The 17,228-nt window shown below is 45.1% G+C and overlaps 1 protein-coding gene across 1 annotated transcript in view; it reads right to left on the bottom strand.

The window, feature by feature from the left end:
- LOC135374001 (uncharacterized) overlaps window positions 1-17,228 on the bottom strand; it is a 218,395-nt gene that overhangs the window by 43,389 nt on the left and 157,778 nt on the right. Inside the window, exons 19-21 of the mRNA XM_064607019.1 lie at window positions 13,746-13,870; window positions 9,895-10,015; window positions 7,380-7,513 (exon numbers count right to left, since the gene is read on the bottom strand). Of these exons, the coding sequence (XP_064463089.1) occupies window positions 7,380-7,513; window positions 9,895-10,015; window positions 13,746-13,870 (380 nt within the window). The remainder of the gene's footprint in view (window positions 1-7,379; window positions 7,514-9,894; window positions 10,016-13,745; window positions 13,871-17,228) is intronic.

Genomic DNA, 17,228 nt, shown 5'->3' on the forward strand with positions numbered 1-17,228 from the left:
AAATATTCTGGTATTTGTGGTGTTCCTAGACTCTTTATGGTGTTTGTAAAGTGCACATCAAAACTGCCTGGTGCGACACCAGGCGATTCTGGTGATGTGAGGTTCTCCTGATGTGCACACTTACTGGCATGCTGTTTTTGATGTCCACATCAGACTGGCCAGCAGTGGCACCAGAATGCTTCTGGTGCCCTCTAGTATGCTTCATGAACGAACCACAGTGACATAGTATTTTAATCTAACCGTTAGCGCCGCAATACCAAACTCACGTGAAGGTCGACATGGCGTGCCAGACGCCGCATATTAGTGCACTAACCAGATAACATCACACCTGCTCTGTTTACAAGTGCGATGTTATCTGGTGAGTGCGCTAATATGTGCCATGATCGAGCTCACCAATACGTGATGTCGACCTTCATGTGATTTCTTAGCTGGGCCTGAACTCACGCCGTATCAGAAGATTGTGATCATGAGTTTCAAGACCCGAAATGCCAAGCTATGCCAGACATACAGGCCACAGGGTGATGGTCCTATTGAAAGAAACAGACTGACCAACCAAAACCCCCATCACCCCATCAAAAAAACCACCGCCACCGTTCAAGGCTTCTACCCTTCGCCTCACGTTCTCTCGGCAAAGTACGTATAAGAACTTGGGAGTAGGGGGATAGGGTCCGCAATGGCGCCACTCAGCAAGAATCGGCGAATATTAATGCCCTGCTGACAAGGGATAAAGTAACATGTATATCTTATTACACAGTCTATGCCCCTTTTATACCATGTGTAAGGCACATATCATAGATGGAAAGGCTCTTATTCTAGCTGAGGGTATAGTACGGACTTCTGTGTACGTGATGTGTATAGTTTCAGTATTTTATAAATTTTCACTTATAGGACGTCTTCTACCACATGATTTTTATAGAGAGACATAATCGCAGTTAAACAGAGTTAGATGATAAATACAGATGTCAATAGCAGCATCTTAATGAGAATGGTTAGTGACTGATGGTAGCACGTTATCTGTGCGAAATTGTCATATTTAGGCAACATCTCTCTCAAGGTAGCCTCACCGGTGAAGGCGGCTCCGCGATTGTCGAAGCCGCAGCATACCATATCAGTATCCATTACCCATCCTATGCTAGAGCTACCCGTCCTTGGAATATAGCTCATTGCTTTTGTGTTTTCACTCAATCAAATCCTTTATTGTTCGCAGGCCAATACTACTACGAGCGGTAGTGCTGCCCGGATAGTTTTTGGTAGAAGCTTTCCCACGTGTTTTTTTACGTGTGGTGTAATGTGCACAAACTTTTTCGCTGCAGTTCACACACATGCTTGGTGGCTATGCCAACATATTTGACGTGAAACGGCCTTCGAATCTGACCGACACAGGGTCAAAATGAAAACGTCTATATAGTCTAGTCTTTGTAGGTCCGGAATTCCGTGACATCGGAGATGCAAGACTGCTGTCGTTCAATTGGATATATAGTCAACTCGGTCACACGAGCATGAATTCACGTCGCAGTAATTCCTGTCAATTTGTTTAGAGCTTGTGGAGATCAATCGCCTTAAGTAAGAATGGACTGTAGACAATACGGGCAAGTGGCCTCTAGACGATATTTCTTTGCGAAGTATTAAAATAAGTGTGCAAAAAGGTTAACAATTCAAAATATCAGCCGCAGCCCACGCAAGAGCGAGCCCGAAATACGGACGGTGCATATCACTGGAAAGAGTAGCCGATGCGCTCTACACCCGCATGGTAATCTCCAGCGCCGAGCAAGCGAGACCGTTTCGGGTGCGTCTCAAAGTTGAGGCGACGTGCGCGATAAACGCCGCCGCATCCACCTCAATGGATGGACGCCTGTACATTGACATTCACTTTTGCTTTGACGTTATTTGACGTTCAACCAATAGGCAGGTGTGTTATTCGGCCAGGTGTACTGCGTGCAGCACAGTGTATGCTACTACTGCACGAGAAATTGATAACAGTACGTTCTCCATAAATGTCTATTGATTTTCGCGATTTCTGGTGGGAGCCTAGCTTACGTTAGGTCAGAGTTCGAGGTAACTCGTTACTGTAACTGAGTTCCTTTTTTTGGTAACTTGTAACTTAACTCGGTACTTTTGCGCAGTGGTAACTTTCAGGGGAACTCGTTCCTTTTTAGGGTAACTTTGCCAAAGTAAGTTAAGTTAAGTTCCAAGTTACTTTTAGCTCGCTTTTCACTCACGTCCATATATTTTCTTGCTTTCTCTCCAGTTCTTTCATGACATTCTTTGCCATAAAACGTGATATTCAATCAATGACTATTTTATTCAGGAAGTAAGAACCGCTGCCATTGAAATGAAGCTGAACCACTGTGCGCACACAGGGAGTAAGATGCAAAGTGTTCGAATAGACCTGAACCAGAGATGTCATCATGACATTGGTAGACAAACTAAAACCGAAACAAACCGGGAGGAGAGGGCTGGGTTCCACGAACGGGCACTTGTTCGCTGCCTCCCATTGAAAGAAAAGCAGGACCGAGGGTCGCGGCCCCTTAAGGGACCATATCGTAATCCCCTCAAGAACGTGGCTTTCGGGTGCGACCTTGTTCCCCTCTAGCTTCGAGCGTAGTTCAATTCTACCAAATTTGTGGTGCTGTCGAACACTATGACGTCATTTGTTTACACAGGGAGATGTCTATTGTTGGACATAAACGAAAACAATCTAAGCGTGTTGCACTCCTCCGCAGGCAACTCAAGGTCTAACTCAACTGCCCACGCGCGTTGCACCTGCGTAATGCTATTTTGTGTCCGAAGTAACTTGGAAGTAACCCGTTTTTTTTAAAGTAACTCCGTTACTGTGAGTTACACCCACTTATTAATTTATTATATTATATTATATATTATAAGTTATTAACTTAGTTACATTTTTCACACGATAACTTGTAACGAGTTCTCTTTGCCGGGTAACTTCTCAATCTATGCGTTAGGTTATGTTAGATAATTGAAAAAATCGCACAGATTCCAACGCTTGCAAACGCAGATTCCAAACACATCAGGGAGCTTCGTACATCGGACGCCCTCTATGTGAAAGCAAGCTGGAAGCTGTCGTGGTCAAGAACAACAACGTCCCAAAGAACGCACACGGTCCTCAGGATGTCCCCACAGTGTCATCGTGTCCTCGTCCTTCAAGGTGTATACCCAGAACGTCCTGAGGATGACACTCACGGACTGTCCGGGAAGAGTCATTCAGGTACGTCCTGTGCCCGTCCCTGTGGGTAGCTAGCGGGACGAGAAATATTATTTTGTTTACTTTACCTGCTCAAACTCCCTGGACACATTTGTTTTGTTTTTATGCCGATCCAGCAGGTGGTCCAGCGTAAAATTATCTGCCTCCGAAAAGGATCACTGTCTACGATACATGGAGCATTTCTCGTGGTAAGGACAGAAATGCGCGATTCTGTCGCACTGCTTTTGACTTTCAAAAGTCCTACCTGAACGTCTCAAAACAAAAGGAGTCATAAACATAGACTTTGCAGTGATTCAGAGCTCATACTTCAATCAATTCCTCACTTGGCGTATTTTTTCTTTGCGTAATCGAAAGAAACGTGTACAGCTCACCCTTTTGTGTGGCAGGCGAGGATCGAGGTAACCCTCGCAGGGAGGGTCGCGTAAAAAGCAACAAATAGTATCTGTTTTCGCTTCGGAAGATACTTCTAGTACCTTTCGGAGTGGGTTTTTCTATGTCTTTTATATTTCTCTGTTTCTTTTTGAAATCGCTGCGCTTATTGTCCGCTATGGAATGCGCTAGGAACAAACAGCCAGACTTTATGGCGGCAGTTAACCAATATGCATGGAATCCGTATGCAAGTGTTTTCTGTGCATGTGCAATAAAAGACGTTGATATCGGTTGAATGTGTCAGCACATAAAAATAAAAGAAAAATAGAAAGAATGGTTCGTCCTAGAAGTGCTCTGGCGCTGTTCTAAAGTTGTCCTCACGTAGCGTCTGTGGATGCTCTGAGGATACCGTGGGGACGCTATATTAGTGTCAAAATGACATGTTGAGGATGATTTGAGGATCAGATTCACCCTCCTGGGGATGTCAACCCCGTCATTCATGATGCTCTTAGGATATCCCTGCGATAACACTATGTTGTCAGGGGTGATACGCGCCACTACAAAGGAATAAGGGGCTTGGCTCATCATAGTTTCGGAATGGGTATCACAAAGCCCTTCTGATCTGCTAGATGGCCAGTTTTAGTACATTGGATGAACTCTACCAAAAAGATACGCGCGAGAAGTAACATCCCCATTTCTGCCTTGGACTCGACTGTCTTTTCGCAGAACGCATGGCGCTGGAGGAAGGGTACACGTGCTAGTGAGGGAGGCAGGTGTTCCTAGAGATGGTGTCTGTGTGTTCTCAGTCGAGGATTTCAGAATGACTTGTGTCATCATTTTAGAACGGTGTGTGATTTTCTACAACCAGAGCCTTAAGGGAACTGTATCGGGTTCCGGGAGACCGTGCTAGAAAATACACGAGTCCTTCACGAAATTATGTGCTTGCTATGAAACAGATTTTTATTTCCGTGACTAGCGGAGCTGATAGAAGGAAGTGTTCTGTTGTGAGTCAAGTGTGAAGGTCCAGAAGTTAACTCTGTTTACACAGTAATTTTCATTTACAGAAATTATTCTGTTGCTCGCCGATATCTGAGATGTGCCTGTGAGATATCAGAGATGTGCCTGTGAGATGTGAGATATCAGAGATCTGAGATGTATACTGAGATGTGCCGGTTTTTGAAAGAGGGGACGTCCAAATGGCTTTGTGTTTATAGCTTAGAGAGCGTACACACAGATACGCACAGATACCCACAACCCCCTAACAACCCACAAACATCTAGAAGACACCCCCTTCCTAAAATTTTGTGAGGTTACCCAATATCTCTTCAAAGAGCATAAAAATACATGGAAGCAGTGACGTCGCACCCCCTCCAGAGTCCAATACACCCCCATGCACAAAATTTAGGGTAAACCAGTGATGTTGTTACTTAACTTCTCTAGAAATGACGTCGAGCACTGTACTAAAGCCAGCGTGCTATTGATCCAAGAGGTGTGTCGTGTCATATCAACGGACACTTCCGCGAGAAGATAAATGCTGGAGCTTCCTGGTTGATCGTAGCGTTGTATTGCCAAGCGATCTGTCTGTTGCGGTGGCGAAAGCCATGTTCCAGGGCAGCGTCATGGCTGACCGCACACGGAAATGTGCCAATCCTTGACTTAAAGCGTCGAAGGAAAGCACCCAGCGAGAACGCACAGCCGGTACCGCGATCCGAACCTCGGTCAGATTCCAGTTTCGTCGTGTAAAAGCGTTCGTCTTTTCCACGGAGCCAGGAGAACTGGAGATGTCAGACACGATGTGAGACACGAAAACGAAAAGAAAAAAGGAAAGAAAGAACATGACAAGTATTTGTGCTAGTCCCACAGTGAATAACTCTTGTAATTTCCTTGTAATTTCCTCTGTAATTCCTGCAATATATATTTTTTTAATCCTATGTTATATGAATGCTCTACTGCAACAAGAGAGACGGGTCAATATGCTTGTTACCTGTTAGGATTTCATTTTGTGTCGTAACGTTTTTTTGTTAGGAAACCTGTTTAAATGACCAAGTGCGTGTTTAATACGCACATGTTGGCCGATGTCGCTGTCTTCACTACAACCTTTATTGTGGGCGTTACTATTTAGAAAAATGCTGTTAAGCGAATTGAGGCTCTGACGTTGGCAACAGTGAAAGATCAATGGACAGAACACAAAACAAGCTGTGCAAGATGGGGCTGATTTTGGTAGCAAGCACAATGAAAAGAGTCGATTTAGCCGATAAGTTTGAACGCTATGTTTCTAAGTGTGAATGAATCCGCGATAAAATATAATATCCGCATTTTGGAATCTTCATGATGAGCTAAGATGGCGACATTTGTTTGCGCTTCCGTTTCCCAACATCGACTGCATTACTCGCAGTTATGGGTTGCCATAAGGACAAACGCCTGGTATGCCACTACTGTCCCTTTCGTATGCCGCCCACTAACGAATAAGATAAAAAAAAGAAAAACAGCAAAATGAGCGCACACGAAGAACATGCATTGTTCAGATGTGTCCTGTTTGCTCCCAGCTTCGTTTTTGTCTATTTCTTTTCTTTTTCTGCGTGTATCGCACAAGCTCATTGGGGTGGGCAACGTCACGACTACCGCTATTGGAGAAAGTGCGTCCTGGGCCGACTTCGAAGGGAACTCTGCCGACATATATATCACAGCGTCTGAGGGACAACCCACGAAAAACAGGGACGGCAAGCCTGACACCTGGATTCGAACCCCAGTACCTCCCTGCCTGACGCCACATGGCCACCATACCCAAAGTTGACCAATCGCCGCCGACAAAAACGGCACTGGCGTAGTGAGTACGTAGGCACGTGCGCATTCCTTGTTTTGGCTCACTTGCATAGCAAACGTTTGTCAATTCATATATCAAGGTTCGTTCGCTTCTCGGCTGTTTCATAAGGACGACGGATTTCAGTAATGGACGTTTCCCAGAAAACATGCAATGACTTCGTTGATTAATGAAGTTAACATTTTTCGTCCAGTACTTGCACACACTGCCCTACGAGTATCCGCCTGACCGCATAAGTCGCCTGTGAAGATGACATCGAATAAAAAGCACCTTGTACATATAGAACAATTCTACTGTTAAGAGGAAATAATAAAAAAACTACTATGCAGAGAGTTCTAGAAAATACACCATTTGCTTGCAACTATCACTAGTGTGGAGCCATTGATTTTCTGCGTTTTATCTCATGTGCCTTATTGGGTTTTATACTGACGCATTCAGTTTGCGCATCTGATCAGCAGGGAAACGTCATCTTCTGTTTGGCCTTCTTGTGGCGCTTCTCCAAACACAAGCTGCACCGCTGATCAGGTCCTGCCGATAAGCGTTGCGTGTCGAAGGAGTAATCTCACTCACAAATTCCATGCCACGCCCTCAATTCCCTGCGCTAACGATACGGTTCTTTGAATTCGGTCGATTGTCAGTGCCATCATGTTGAATATGTAAATAACTGTGCGACAATGCTGGTCACACTACCACCTTAGTTATGATCAACATTACTAATTAACTAAATATTAATATTAAATAATATTTAATATTAACATTAAATAATATAATATTTAATAACTTAAAAAATATAAAAAATGTAGCAATCCTTAAAACGACAACGGAAAACAGCAGAGGCTATAACCAGTTAGAACACACTCCGCCTGAGACACAGTGACCTTTGCCACCGACGTCATCAGAGCTACTGTTCCCCAAACACATGCAGGATGCATTATGCGCCAGCGCTCTTCCTGTGGTTATACTCACACATCGAGTTCGATGCTGCACATTGGTATCTCATTTCACTCTGCATCTTTGCAACATAATTTTGAAGAAGTTGTTCACCACAGCCTTTTGGTTTTAATTGGTCTGGAACACAATTCTTCTTGTAGTCCAACATGCTGCAAAAGATAGCAGACATATCTGTTACATGACCCTTCTGGACCTTCATGTGGACCTTCATGGACCTTCTCGTGGCTAATAAATTCTACTATTACTATTCGCACTAATTACAAACCAGCTCCGGATTGTAAGACAGACAACACGTGACATTGAAGCACAGCCCTGCAGGGAATACAAGACGTGATCACATTGAATTCTTCCCACAATTTTAATTAGATTCAATGAGAAACAGGACTGCCAATTCGTCCAACGTGTGCAGGACGACTATTTATCATTGACTGAATTGGATGTTTGCAGTGGAGCTGCTTTCGCGAAACCGGGTTCCGCTGCGTTGTGTGGCGAAGCCGCATCCACGGAATGACGAACCGAATGGATGAATTGGTTTAATGGGTGCCAATGGGAAAGGCTGATTTGTAATTGATTTAATGAGATTCAACATTTTATGTATCACAGACTCCGCCAATACAAGGAGTAAGAAGTCAGTTGGAAGAATTGTTCTAATGGGTATCAATAAGAAACTGCTTTCCAATTGGTTTAACGAGATCAACCATGCTGCTTGGCATGTTGGTAATACAATAAGTGAGACGCCAGTTGTTGGAGGAATGGACGTAATGACCGACAGTACATGCTCATTCTAAAATTAAGTAATGATATGATTAGGAAGAACGCTGTACGTACGTGCAGAAAATTAACTAATTCGAGGAACTGGTCTTATTCGGACAAATGAAATTCCAGAATACGCATTGTATCGAAAAATATGTCACTTAAGGAAATGGCAATTGAATGGAAATCTGTAATTAAAATTATTCCTAACAAATCAAATAGCTGTTGCCCAATGTCGCGGAGGCTGGCCGCTGGCGCCTAGCCAAGGAGGGGGCGTTGTAACACGTTTTCAACGCCGCACCACATAGTGATCCGTGCGCCTTGAAAACTGTTGAATTTTTTGTAAATATTTCTTCAAAAGTGCATGTGCCGTGGTAACTTCGTATTACTGCTCTTACTTGGAGCAATTGTTTTTGCATTCCGTGCAACATTCAACAGGGCTTAAGAGGAAGCGTTTCTGCAAGTCCCCGCCGACATATTCATCAGTCTGTTACCAAACGTCGAAGCGTGATAATGTGCGTGATGAATGTCAAGCAATTGGCGCTTTTGGGTATTTAATTTTCAGGATTTTTTCTGTTTTTAAGGTATATGTAGTCGATGTGTCAGACATTGTCGCTTTTCTACGTTGTTACCGATGCTTTTAGCTTCTGCTAGCAGGCGAATATGAGGCTGGAGAGAACACAGCCAGATGTGCGCTAAGGTCGCTATGAACTGCGCTGTATGTAATGTGTTTTGTGCATACTTCATACTGACATGCCCTGTAAACGTGCAGTTGTTTGTTGTATATCCCATTCAAGTAGTTGGTTATATTTAAAATAAAGAAATACATATAGGATGCATGTATGAGCGTGTGCGATTCCTGCGATGGAAATAAAATGGATGCAGCAAGAGTGCTGATGCGAGCGACTCGGGTTGGATGAAACGTAGACATTGTGTTGAAGGACGACAGGACGCTAGGCAGACAACCGGTTTGTGTGCTTCGTGTGCTGCATATTGCGAGTTAATGCACACACTTCCGTCTATACCCGGTGTGTGCCTCATATGGTCGTAGAGTTGCATTGTTGCAAATGCAACCGTGCGACCTGCCGGTTTTGGAAGTTTTTTTAAGTCTGGAATCGTTTTGGAAGACGCGAGGAGACCTTGCACCCAGGATTGTATTGTCCAACCACCTGTAACTGAGCAACTTTAGGAATTGCATTCGTAAAAACAATGAAAATTAAATACAAATGGAACGCATGCCATAACAGATTCCGCGCAAAATGCGCGGCCGCCTCAAAAAGCCGCATCCCATGGCGCTTTCCTAACTCCAGCGCTATCCATGTCGCTGCGATCGAGAAAAGCGACTATTCATCCATCCATCCACAAGGCATGAGGAGACTAGCGGAGTCTTTCCTCTCCGCAGACGCAACCGTAATGTCTCAGCTGGACCCGACAGCTAGGGCGCTTGGTGAAATGACGCGAAGTATTCGCGTTAATGTTTCTCCAAACCAAACCCCACAGCTCGTTGTCCTCTCTAGCAGTACACCGTAATTCCTTGGAGTGCTGCCAGTGGCTTATGAGGAACCGTAGGCAGCTTGAAGTATATCGACAGGTGTCTGAACCTAAAACAACAAAGTCTTTGCCCTGCACGGGGGGTGTCAAGCATTCTTCAGAGTTCTGCTCCTACATTTGGCCCATATAAGCAAATCATTCAGCAAAATTTAAAATTGTTCACGCATTTTCTTATTTATCATAATGCCGCTGTAAAACCGCCGGACGCACGCGACGAAGTGCTTACCAGCACAGTCGTTTGTCGTTGCCGGACATCAGGCCTCTAGAAATGATGCCGTGTTCCTGTTCGTATTTCCTCAAGCACACATCTTCCGCATTTGATATTGCTTTTTGATTGCACTCCAAGCCTGAAAACGAACAGTATGATATATTTGGGTACTCATAATACAAAGCATGAGTCCGCCTTTGCTAACTTGCCTAGGGAATATCCCCTGTTCCCAGCTTGACTTGTTCCACATAGATATATCAGTGGTAAAAACGGGTGGTGGATCAAACTGCTTATATTTTGCTGCCCTCGTTAATTGCCTGCAGCCTTATCCACAGCGCCACCGAAACGTTAACGAGAAAAATCACGCAATAAGATGACGTTGCATCACGTTGCGTGCACCATTCGGCGTCCTGCTGGGGGTTAGGCGGACGGCGCTGGTTTTTGGGGCAGTCTCCCCACGGCTGTGACACATTGCGACATCGCTTGCGTTGAACGTACCGTTGACATCGTGCAACTCTCACCGAACTTGCCAGTCGGGGCATCCGTGGACAATTGGCATTCGCCGGGCGGTCATGAAAGTGCCGGTAAGTATACCCTTCGAGCATGTTTACGAAATATTAACCATGCTGCCAGCACAAACAGCTCTCGTGGTCGCCTCAGAGGAAGGAAACGAAGCTCTGTACATCTACAACGGTATATCACCTTTCAGTGATTGTGTTGTTACGTTATGTTGCACTCTCGTTTAGTTTTCCTCCCTGTCAAACTTTTCCTTCTTTCATACTTAACTGTTGACACTCCGTCCTGCAACCACACAGGACAACGACAGAGAACCGCCAACCAGCAATACCGCCAGCCCCTCTCAGACAGGTACAAGCGCCGTTTATGGGACCATTTTTTAACGCGCTAATCGCTCGTGTGCAGGTTTTGAAGCAATTCTTTTTTCTGTGGTAGACAAAAGATCTAAGGTCTCGCAATGTATTGGCAAAACATGATTGAAATACAAAGGGGTCTTTTCGGGAAACGGGCGCGTAAAATTCCGTGTTTTTTCTTTAATTATGTCTAAACCTTTGTCTGTTTCAGCGGATACGTGTAGGAGACGCACGCATGGTAGATAAAATATGAATGATAAAATCAAAGAGCATTAAAATATGGAAATAAATGATATCAAATGCAGTGGGGACACCTACAACCAGCGAAATCACGCGTCGAATTGGTACAATTGGTCGATTTGGAACAAAATTCCACTAGAGAGCATATTCGCCACTTTCTATATCACAGAGCGTTCGACCTGCGCACAAACATTTGCGATTGTCCTGCTGGCCTGGACGCATACTAAAGGATGCATACTAAAAATTTCGCAAGAATGTCTTCTAAAGCTGGGGAGATATCGCTTCCAAAAACGGCAAAAAGTGAAACACCCAAATTCAAGGCCGGATTTTTTCAATTTTTTTGCATAAAAACTATTCGGTAGAAACCGTTCGATTACTGTTTATCATCATGTATGATGAACTTCTAAATATAAAAAAAATCTGGAGGTCAATGGGACCTGCCTGCATGACCTGACGTGAAATCGGCCTGGGGGAACACTCATCTGAATATTTCGGGGAACGAAATTCGAACGAAATTTCGAATCATTCGTAGCAGCAGGCGTTCATTTTTGACCGCTTCAAACAACGACCTTGTCAGATCGTATCTATGCGACATAATTCAGGTCTCAATAACAAATTAGAAACAGAGGCATATTAACACGATAAAAATGACGGCGCTTGTATGTAGAAGATTGTGGACATGTGAATGAAAGAGTGTCACCAATAATTCGAGTAACTGCAGAAATCCTTGAATGTCTGCGCTGGTTTTTTTCACAAACCTGAGCGAGAGAGACTTATGCAAAACATAGATGCCTCTTATTGGGATCTCGAATAATGTGGAAATCACCTGCGAGCTTTCATTTTACTGCAGGATATTTTGGCGATTTAACGGATGTGTCCTTAATATCTCGCCATTCTAACTGTATGGTAGCGTTGATAACTATGCTCTTATTCAATTCTGTTGTTTATGAGGTACTGTGCGATATTATGTACACTGCAGCCCACTAGAGTGAGAATGGATGGGCATCATACCCACATTGGTTTTACCATGGTAATCCTTGTCCCTCAACTTCAATTGAACAAGTCCTTGTATGTTCAAGTGACTCATCCACTACAGTGTCCTACCGGTTCATCAGAAATTTGTGTTCCTGGTAGAGTACTGTTACGTGCTGTAAAAATACTTTGTCGAATCGGCAAGGGAACAGCATGTTTAGGTAGATTGCTCAGCTTAATGTGTGTTGCTGTTGTATCTAATTTGCCATCTGGCCAATGTATTTCGATTCAAGCATATCAAATGGAACACTGTTATTCTGCATTGCACATGTTTCCACCAAGATCACCTGCAAGAACCGCATGGGCATGTTGTGAAAATGCAACAACCTGCCTGCTCAGAAATACACCAGCAGGCCTCATACGTGCCAAAAGTATTGGTGCTGTACATGATCTTTGTGTGCCTTGGGTCAATAAAGATATACCGAATTTACTTTCCACACAGGTGAGTGAAGTGTGGTGATTGGAGGCAAAGCTTTTATTTGAAATAGCGTATGCTGACTGAAGCCAATAGAGGGTTCAGCGCATAACACTGGGGACGTACAGGAGACGCGGCGCATAGATTATATAAGCCGTGGCGGTTAACCCCTCTGGCGGATATATCCGGTCATGAAGTAAGAGTTATAAATCTTCAAAATAACGGCGCTTATTTATCCGCCATCGTGTTTAGCGGCGCGGCGCAGAAGCTGCTTAACACAGTTTTTTTTCCACTGTTCTCACATCTAATAATATTTATGCACTTGCAAAAGAGGAATATGAAATGAAATAAGTCATAAGTTTTCGAGAACTGCGTATACTTCTAATTTCGATTCATTTGCACAGAAGACACTTGCGATTTATTTCTCGAGTCTACTCGTCTTCGGATTTTAGAAAACGGGTTAGGATTTAAATAACGACTGGCTCAAAATCTGCTCTTTTAACTAACAAATAAACAAATTTTAGGGAATTAGTCGTGCAATGTTGTGTCGTAAACGATGACAGTTATCTTATGTGTAACTTGTATATTTTATGTCGGGTTATTGCAGGAATTTAAATAACCCACCATCGACAGATACGCCTGGTCGCCTTGTAGCACGTGTAGCATACGTTGTAGCACGAAAATACCGGAAAAGTATTTGCGGTATTTTTATTTCGTAGAGATAAGGTCTCTAATTTCTGTGCAGTCATTTCTGCTTTGCAGAATATGGTCAAGGCGTTTTTGTCATGGTCGGAGTGGTACAGTTGTATACATTGTCTGGGTATCCGGAACGCTGTCTCGTTCTTTTTTTTCTCATGTTCTCATGTGTTTACTGAGGGCTTTTGAGTGGAATAATAGTCCAACATTCTGGGTGTTACGAGAGGTTCATTCACGAGTTGTATATAGGTACTAACTGAGACAACTATTTCATGAAGTGTTGTATCTTACGTAAAGAGTGAAGCCAATGTTGCTCTGAATTCGGCGCAAAGTACCTACCTGTCGTTGTTACCAGCAGTGAGTGTCATGTTGTTGAACATGGTGGTATGAATGGCCTTGGAATGGAAAGGCTGGTCACACCACCAGCTTTATTAGGATAAATATTACAGAATAAAGGAATTAAAAGTATACTTCAAATTTTTCGATTATTATTGGGACGATAATGGCCGCAGGGGCAGGAGCGCTTGTGAAAGATGGCAACTTTATCGCTAGATTTAGAAACACAATTGTTGACAAAAGTTTTTATGCCCCTGGCATTCTTTTTATTTGATACTCACAGACTGGCTTCGATGTTCCACAGTCGGCGTTGATGTCCTTAAAGAAATGCTCAAGAAGAAACGTCTCGTCGCATCTTTGTCTTTCGAGTATTTCCGGAACACAAGTCCTGCTGTATTCGATCACACTGGAAGAGATACGACGTATACCAGAATCTCCTAAATTACAGGGACATTTTGACGCCATCTCGTAACATCCCTTGATTGAGTCACGCAGAATAAGCAGCACAGTGAACTGCGCAGGAGAGATGGAACAGTTTTTCCCGGCACTCGAATCGGCAAGCTACGTCGAACGTAAATCGAAATAATTCGGAAACAGTCAATTTGCGTGAGAAATAGCATGCCGCCCTTACTGGTCGACTTTTTCTGACAAAATAATACATACTCCCCTCCCCACCACTGCCCTGTTCATACAGCGGGCCTACATCAGTAGCCGCGTTTATATAAACTTGACAGAGCGGCTTCAGATTGCTGCTAATTCGAGGTGAACTGGACCCGACACTGCTTACATGAAGTCGCTCAAATGGGAGCCGGTCGCAGTGAATGCGTTTTCCAGTTTCTCTTTCTGGACCCGCCTGTGCTGGCCTGCACTGACCGTATGGCTGTCTCGGACGCAGCGACAGGATGGACTCGGTCGCACAGTTCGCTCGATCAGAATTCGGCCGAGCGCATTTACATACACTTCGGTGATCGCGTCGAGCGAGTCAACCCACCCCCGCTGTCGAGTTGACGCTACTCGACTCTGCGTGGCTTCAGCTCGACTCAACGTCGTTTACATGAGCGAATTGAACTCGACGCCTCGATCCGCTTATATGAAGTTGCCACTAATCTGTATGCCGCCAATATTGAGGAAAAGGAAGCACAAGGAGCTGCAAGGAGAAAGAGCAAGAAGGAGGGGAACAGTCTATGAGCTCAGCCTGCAGAATCATACATCTTGGCCTTTCTGCAAATTGGCATGCAGTCACCGAGTACGTTAGCACACTCGCTAGTCAGCTAGTACGAACCCTTGGTAGAGCGACACCGCAAGTTCAGATGTCCTAAGCATATCAAGGAATAGTATACGTTGCACAGACCACAGGCTCACTCTCTTCTACTGAGTTCCCGTTCTCGCTCACCTGTTTACATATTTGTGTTTCGTGAAAAGTGTGTCAGCACGCGCACAGATATGGAATATCCGCTCACGAAATGGAAAACATTTCGTGAGATGTGACGGCGTGCAAGTCTTCTTTTCTTCTTTAGAAGATATAAGCTAGAGAGTTCAGTGCATCGTATGCTATCGTTTTTACGTATCAAAGGGATATCGTTAGTGGTTCTGCGCCAGCGCAAAAGATGGAGAGCTTCGCGCACTGAGAAGAACCAACACGCAGCCCGTTACGTCCGCAAACCAGACAGCATACGTCAACTGTCTAATTAACTGTCTAGCTAACTGTCATCCCTATTTCCACAAGTATCGGCGACGAAAAAAAAACGAATAAGGAAAGGGAGGAAAGGAAACATTCATAGGAGAATCGTCGTCAGCTGTACTCTGACCCGAATTTTCATTCACTGAAGCAGTGCAGAGTGCTACGGAATACCTGTGCGGGTTCACAAACCAGTTTCCAGGTGTGTGCCAACGAAACAACGACAGCGGTCCTTATCAGTTTCTACTAGCATGTCTCGGGTACACGCATCAAAAACCAGCAAACGCTGCATAGACAGCGCGAGCTCACTTCCGCACTCGCCATAGTACAACAATGGACACCCGCCAACACACAACTTAGTCTAAACACGATTTAATTAGCAATTAGAGTTAAATGGGACCCCCCCCACATTAATCAGCACCCTCCAGGGAGTCATAAATGCGTTTCATTAATTGCGGAGCATCTAACTCGTGCCCAGACCAGCTGTGTGTCGGAGGCAACCTGTGTCCGTAAAAAAAATAGATAGAAATAGAGTGGAGAGAAACAATTTATTCGATAATCAACGATGCCGCGGCGAAGAAACCGCTCCGGAACACCCGAGTGACCAGCGACCACCATGTTGCTTGTTGACGGGCGGTAGTTGCAGAGATCGACGACAGGTGGCCACCTAGTTGCAAGGCATCACACCAGAGGGTGCCACCATCATAGCTCTATGCGAGAAAGACAGAGAACAAGATACTAGCGGCAGGTAAAATTGCAACACTGCTCAACAAGTCTAGGCATGCCAGAGCGCGTGGAAAAGGCTTAGGGGCGACCGGTTAGGCCTAACCTCAGCGTCACCGCACAACGCTACGAAATTCAACAGGTAACACAAGACGACAACCACAAAATGCTAAGCTCACAACGCTAAATGTGCATCAACAGGCTTGGTACACTACGGGTCACTGCTAAACAACTCTAAACATGCGCGTACGGGGAATAAGGCCTATCCGTTACGGCAAACATGCGAGAAAAGGCTTAACACGAGCGCGGTAACATCGGGCACGGCAAATCACTCATCTTTGCCCCCGCGGCGACGGTGCGTCCGATCCCGAGGAGTCAAGGATCAACTGACGCAACACAGGGACGGCGGAGCGACCGACCGCACATCCTCACTCCACGAGAGCCAGCGCGCAAGTGAGTGGAGCGCCTCGCCGCGGCAGCTACGCATGCGCGCGCTCCTAGCGCCCTCTGCGTCGCCAGCATCCAGCGGTGATCTCGTCGCGGGCCGTTCCCGGTTTCGGTTTTGCTTTCTTCTCCTTCCACTGCGCGCACGCGCGCTCTGCAACGGGTGGCTTCTCGTTTCTTTGCGCGTGTTTATTTGTATAAAGGCAGCGCTCACTATGCTTACGTCATTATACTGACCGATACGTGGAAAACGTCGTGTGTGGTTTATTCTCCTGCGTTTCTCGCCGACGAGGAAAGACAAAAAACGAAGAACTTCGCAAATTTATTCGCTGCATCGTGGCGGAAGCCTTTCAAGTGCACCGCCTGAAATGGCTGCAAGCACGTCAAGAAATGTGTCAGGACAAGATGAAGATGGTCGACCGCATCTTAGCGGCAGCCTGGATAATCTGCATTGGGAACGCAGTTCTGATCTAGAGGACGACGACGACGTCTAAATAAAAGCGGTGCTACGAGTCTCAGTCTCTTCTTTTTCTTCGTGCAATGTGTACGCACACACACAACATGTCTTCCCCCGAACCTTTTCGTTCCCGCCACCGTTTTCGCTGTATCTTATGCGGCCTCTCCATGTGCGGTAAATCTACGTTCATTGCGAACGTGCTGAGGAACCTGAACGGCGTCGTGGACAAGCCTCCGTCACAAATATTCTACGTGCAGAAATATGCTTCGCAAGGCATGCAGGACGAATTTGGGGACTCTGTCAAATTTACCAAGCAGCTACCATGAGAGTGGGACACGTCGCGCGCTACACTCATCGTCGTCGACGATCACGTGACTGACGATGATTCCTTGAAGGAGGTGACCGATCTTTTCCTTCGGGGTTCACACCATGCCAACGCGTCGATGTTCTTACTTGTTCAAA

This window comes from Ornithodoros turicata, unplaced genomic scaffold, assembly GCF_037126465.1.
Source record: "Ornithodoros turicata isolate Travis unplaced genomic scaffold, ASM3712646v1 Chromosome37, whole genome shotgun sequence".
Lineage (NCBI taxonomy): Eukaryota > Metazoa > Arthropoda > Arachnida > Ixodida > Argasidae > Ornithodoros > Ornithodoros turicata.